At 32.5% G+C, this 6,248-nt stretch overlaps 1 protein-coding gene across 1 annotated transcript; it reads right to left on the bottom strand.

The window, feature by feature from the left end:
- Nucleotides 1–456: 456 nt before the first annotated feature.
- LOC123710660 lies at nucleotides 457–1,091 on the bottom strand. Its single transcript, XM_045662704.1, has one exon. It carries the CDS (start codon nucleotides 1,021–1,023, stop codon nucleotides 478–480), a length of 546 nt encoding a protein of 181 aa, XP_045518660.1. The 5' UTR covers nucleotides 1,024–1,091; the 3' UTR covers nucleotides 457–477.
- Nucleotides 1,092–6,248: the final 5,157 nt, after the last annotated feature.

Genomic DNA, 6,248 nt, shown 5'->3' with positions numbered 1-6,248 from the left:
TGCAAAAATAGTTGAATTTTAAATTATGTTATGTAGAAATGGTTGCCTAGTACAGTTAATATGTCAAAAAGAAAATACTGGCTACCACGAGACAATCCTAATGTGGCGACTAATGCACTTTATTTTACCTTTCTCTTTTTCCTTTTTTAGTTTCTCTTTCTTTCTTTCACCGATATTATGCAATTTTTGATCAAGTTGAATGTGCTTTATAAGCAAATAAATATAGATATTTATAATATTCTTGACCCAATTAGATTAAAAAAGGATAAATATATTAAAAAATATTAAAATTATTAATTTCCAGTGTACAAGACGTTAGGTCCTCTAGGTTAAATAATTTTTTAACATAATAGTGACTTACTAAGATGTTTTTTTTAAATTACAAGATTTGAATTTGTCACATACATAATATACATCTTCCAATCTACAAAATTATAAATAGACAACACGAAAGAATGAACTAAAATAATAACTTTATTAATCTAAACTTCGCCATTCAATAATCAATTCACATTCGAGATCATAACTCCTCAATTCATCCAGCTCCAGTTCCACAATCTCGACATCATCAGGGCAATGAGATTCATCGAAGTCAGGATGCTCGTCATAATATTCTATTGAACTAAACTGGTAATCATGCGCACGTCTTGCGTCTGTTGTAGCGTTATTATTTGTCGTTTCTTTGTTTATTGTAATTTTAGTAGCAATGGAATCTGTTTCGCCTGTGCTGTTCATTTTACCACCATGATATAATTTCTCTTTCACATTTTTGTTGCGTATACACATATTCTGAATGATATCGGTTTCGTTAAATGGCAAAGGATCACTCGATACGAACTCGATTTGGGACGCGTCATTTTGTTTTGTGTTTGAAATGTCTTCACAAATATCTTCATTAAAACCTGTGCTCTTCAAAGTTGATACGTGCCATTCTTCCTTCAGTTTCTCAATTTTTTTCTCATTTGTATCAAGGCATAAAGCAGATTCAAATATTAATATTAACAGAAAACTCTTGCAAATCATTATAGAAGTATACACGGATTTGGTTTCATAAAACAGTGCAATAATGTTTCTTTATGGTTGATAGAGCAATACATAAACAAAACTCTATGTAATCAAGTACTTTTGATACCTACTGGCATTTGTGTGCGGCATTCACATGTAAGTTAAAACGTTTTTAATTGTTCCACAATTGATTATCAAAAAAAAATCCACTTCGAGTTCGTTACAGCTTACCATAACGCCTAAAAACATGTACGTCTAAGGTAGCGAAGTATAAATAAATTAATCAAATAATTTCTTATAGGTCTCAGGACGGAACACTTACTTTATACCAGACATATAATAAAAACAATAAAAAATCACTTTATAAGGAATCGTTAAGATACATTCATTTTGGTTTACCTTGTACATACGAGAGGAATCAGTCCCCCATGTAGTCCTGGAATGCATGGATGTGGCTAAACAACGTGTAGAAATCCTCGGAGCAGTGAGGTCGCTCCGTGGAGCCTGTGAAGTGGTGCCCAGGAGACTTCTGTGCTTCCGGAAGGAGCTAGGTTGGTTAAATTAGCCAGGACTTCACGCACAACGGACCAACTATTAGTCTAAGTGCGGAAACTGAGTCCACTATCCTAACCTTACCTTGTACATAAGGGTTCTATAGTACTATTGTTGAATCTAGGCCTAGCCTGTATCTGAAACGCTAATTCCTTCCAGTGTCAGTAACATTTTGGTTGTTGTCATTAGATCTTTATTGTTTATTAGATTAAATGAAGGTAGAATCTATATAAGTGGTTGCAATTGCTGAGACCGTAATAAATGTGAACGTCAACAAAGATTTTTTAAGTCTTGTGGATGAGAGACTTGAATACGAGAGAATCCAGGAATCTAATACTTAGTGTTAAGATTTTCTATTTAAATTAAATATTGAACGATTTTAGGGACTGAAATTAGAATTTTTATTAGTATATATTAAACAAGTTTCCTACTTCGGGATAAATATTCAGGATATTATTCAGCTTATTGTACAACATGGGGATTGTATAACATTGGATTTTTTGTATATAACTTGTTTTAGCTTGAATAGTAGGCATACTCTAAATGTTCGTCTATAAGCGATGGTGGATGCATATAATGTGCAAAAAATGCGTTACATTTGGATAAAATTTCCGTTAAACTAAATTTAAATTAATTATATAAAAAAACCGTTCTCTAAGAGAGTAGTGTTGGTCCTTTCGGTTATTATATAACCAAAGATACGCTCCTATACGATAAGCCCCTCTAAAACCTTATTCATACCGCTTAAATAAATAATTAGCACTTTATACCAATTCTGTTCTCTCGCTAAAAATGGTAAAGATACATAAGATTACAATCGTTAACCGCTTTATGAATAAAATCATAATATCCATTAATATGAATGTCTAATCACGATCAAAGTAATACTTGTAACAATAAATCTAAATTGTGAGCCTTTCTAACAAGATAATGACAGTTTACAAGAAAATACAACATATCGCCTAACTAATCCATTCACAAACCGCCCCAGCAGAAAACACTTCAATTAGCCAACCCTCCCAGGATCAAAACAGCCCAATTACCTCACAGCACGATCCCTTTAATAACCCTCAGATAATCACAATCTTTCCTACCTAAAATTAGCATTCGCTTGATATCTGTAAATTGATGGTTCATTTATTATTCGTATAAAACCAACCATTATAATAATAATAAATTAACACCGTCATGATCAAGTTGCATTTACTAGAAATTCGAATTTAGAATACTAGAAATTTGCAGTTAAATATAAACTAAAAACTCTGAATCCGTACCGTACTATAAATATATCCCAGAACGATATTACACGATTCCTCAAAAATATTTAAAAATCTCTGGTATCTTTTATTACTAATGGCTTTGTTATTCTTCCTTTATATTTATTATAATGATCACTGAATCTTAGAACTTATAATCTAGAATTTAGTATGGATTTATACTTTACTATATTTTTTGTACAAATAGGTGAAACTGTGCTTTATGTTTGAATGTGTATCCGTTTTTGGCTTTTGTGTATAATGTAATTGTTTGAATATTGTTTAATCAGAAGCTGTAGGAATACTTAATTAAAATAAAATAAATAAAAAACATACAAAACAATCCACTACTATAGACCAGATACGTTTTTAAAACTGGCCAGTTAGAAACGTTGCTAATGAAAACTTTTTTGAATTTCAATTTTAGAACTCTTTGGTAACCGAATGTAGTATATTGCATTCATTTGTCACTTGTTTTTGTAAATTGACGGCAAATCTAAAACTCTTGTTACACGGGAAAATGAAGCTAACGCGAGAAAATTTACGGTCAATGATTTATTATGACTTTCGTTATGGTCTTATTCAACGACAAAGCTATGATAGACTGCGATTAGCATTTTTAATGAAGCCCCATCTCGTGCCACTATTTACAGGTGGTTTAACGAGTTTAAGCTTTGATGTAGCAATCTCAATGATTCCGCGTGAGAGACGTCCTTTAATAGCGACTACTGAAGATAACATTAGTGCTAGTGCATCACAAGATAAGAAGTATCATGTGCGCTGCATGACAGAGGATGATAAAAGAGTGACCTATCAGCAGATACAGGCAAGCCTAGGCATTGGTATGAGTCAAGTTCAAAAAATATTACACGAACATTTAGGCGTCAGGAAGCTTTATACCATATGGATTCCCCATACTTTAACCGACGACCAGAAACACCTTCGCATAGACTGGTGTCGTCAAATGTTAGATAAGTTCAATAGCGGTGACTCAAATGCTGTATTTGACATCGTCACTGCTGATGAAAGCTGGATATATTGCTACGAACCAGGATCCTCCTTCACCACGACAATGCTTCAGCGCACTCCGCAAAACGGACTGTTGAATATTTTACTATGGCAGGTATCGAGATAATGAGTCAGCCGCCATTCAGTCCTGACCTGGCTCCCTGCGACTTTCATTTATTCCTAAGAACTAAATATAAAATTCAAGGTGGTTCGCTTTACGCGCCCTGAAGGTAAAAGCGTACGAAGATGCTATAGAAGAGATCCATAAGAAAGAATGGGCCCACTGCTTTTCTCAGTGGTTCCATCGAATGCGACGATGTGTAGAGAGTAACGGAGATTACTTTGAAAAACAATAAAAGTATTGGCAACATTCTACATTAAGCCGTTTGCCATTTTCTAAAAAAATTCAGTGTTACCTATGTATAACACTTATATAAGATATATAATAAATAGAGTTAAAAAAACGCTATAGACCGCCATACCCAACACACACAATTTAAAAGAAACAATAGCTCATACAATCACGAAATATACAGACCTTAAAAATTCTATTAAGATGTGGACCCTTATCAAAATATCAATAGAACATTTTGTCTACCACCGGAGTAAACCCAGCACAGTTATATGAATCTATCAAATTGTTCACATAATATTAATGTTCTTATTATATGACAGTATGAAAATTAATATGACATTTGCATGGCTATTTTCATATCGCCGATTGTGCGGATTATGGAATTATTATATAGCCTTTAATATAAAGTAATCCTACATCTGACATAAATTATTATAAGAAAAAACATTAAATAAAACTGAAAATATCATAACTATAATATATTATTAAAGGGAATTCCTTTAGGCAACATTCCGAAGATACTGGCAGCGGTTCCCCTTTGAATAGCTAGACTAATTCTTTGTCCGAGGTAGCTGCCACCTCTGCGGTCTTCTGTGATGACGACTAACCTTTTTGCTATTTTCTTAAAAAGCTTTATTGCAGGATCCCACGGACCAAGAGTTTCGATACCGAATTGTAAAAATCATAATCGCAATTATTCGACTAGCCTGTCCATTCTATAAGGCTTCTTTAAAAAACTTTAGTAGGTATACACTGCAATTTTGCTGTTCTCTGAACCACAAATTCATTACAGCATGCAAGTTTTAAATAATCTTTTACCGGCGTAGGTTTAGTACTTATTTATTTCCTAGAAAACTTAGAAATGTTTATTGTCTTTGGGCATACTACAACCAATTTATCACATTAAATCAAAAACATATCGAAAAGTATCTGCCCGAAGTAATTTTGCGTTAATTGAAACAATTATTCATAAATTGTCTAACAAAGCACCTCAAATTAGACAAACTCGTATACAGAAGCAAAATAAAGCGCTTGAAGCTCAGACAGGGTACCCGTTAACAACTTCGTAAGAGATGCAAATTGTTTGGAGCAGTGATTCAAAATGGCTGCATAATATTATCATAATCTGGCTTTTGCCCGGTGATTGTTTCAATTTACAAAGTGTTAAATTTCTAATTTGAATTATTTAAGGATTCGCTTTTTTAACAGTTAAATAATCTATTTATTTAACAGGAATACAAACAGTTGAAATAACTTAAATTAGACATTAAAACACGCATTAAAAATAGAAAAAAAGATACGAACTAAATAAACGACAATTAAAAAAAATAAAAAGAAAATATCGGCTATATCGGAAATAGAAACTAAATTATAATGATTATTTTATGACCTCATAAAATTAATATAATCTGTGAAACTGACATTGTTGTAAATAAGTCGTAATACGACGAGCATAACACAATTTGCATTTTTTGAGGCACATTTCGAAATTATACTTCTTTCGGCGCGTTAGGGAAAAAAGATGAGAGTAAATTTTATGATGGTCGCGCACACCTTCATATAAAACCGACACCCAGAAGTTAGCATAGACAACATTTTAAAATATAAAAAAATCCATTTCTTTATGTAGAAATATTTCAATAAACTTTATTTAACTATATAATGCGTTATAATTAAACTTTCAATGTATTAGATACCTTTTGTCTATTTTTAATGTCATAAGGCGAACAATAAAATTAGTGAAAAAGATTTTTATCTTGTTACGCCAAAGAAGATTAACTTCTCACGCGTGTACATAAGTACACACACGTGTTTTTTATTTTCCTTGAACCAGCACGTCGCCAGAACAATCGTTTAACATCTCTTTAAATAGAAAGATTGGGCTGTTATGATGATTATGATATAATGGAGGGAATAATTTATCAAATCCTTCCGAGATTCATGCAGATAAACTTTTGAGAAAATACTGCACGATTTTTAGCTAGTTAAAGATATATTACGTGGCCCCAAACAATCACAGAACTTACTTTAAGTCGAGATCTATTCGTGTTAATATACTTTTTTTCTGGGTA

The sequence above is a fragment of the Pieris brassicae genome, chromosome 1 (genome assembly GCF_905147105.1).
Source record: "Pieris brassicae chromosome 1, ilPieBrab1.1, whole genome shotgun sequence".
Lineage (NCBI taxonomy): Eukaryota > Metazoa > Arthropoda > Insecta > Lepidoptera > Pieridae > Pieris > Pieris brassicae.
This window is presented reverse-complemented; position numbering and strand designations above follow the sequence as displayed.

Coding starts and splice junctions, on each gene's coding strand:
- LOC123710660 (XM_045662704.1), bottom strand. CDS start 1,023: ATGATTTGCAAGAGTTTTCTGTTAATATTAATATTTGAATCTGCTTTA.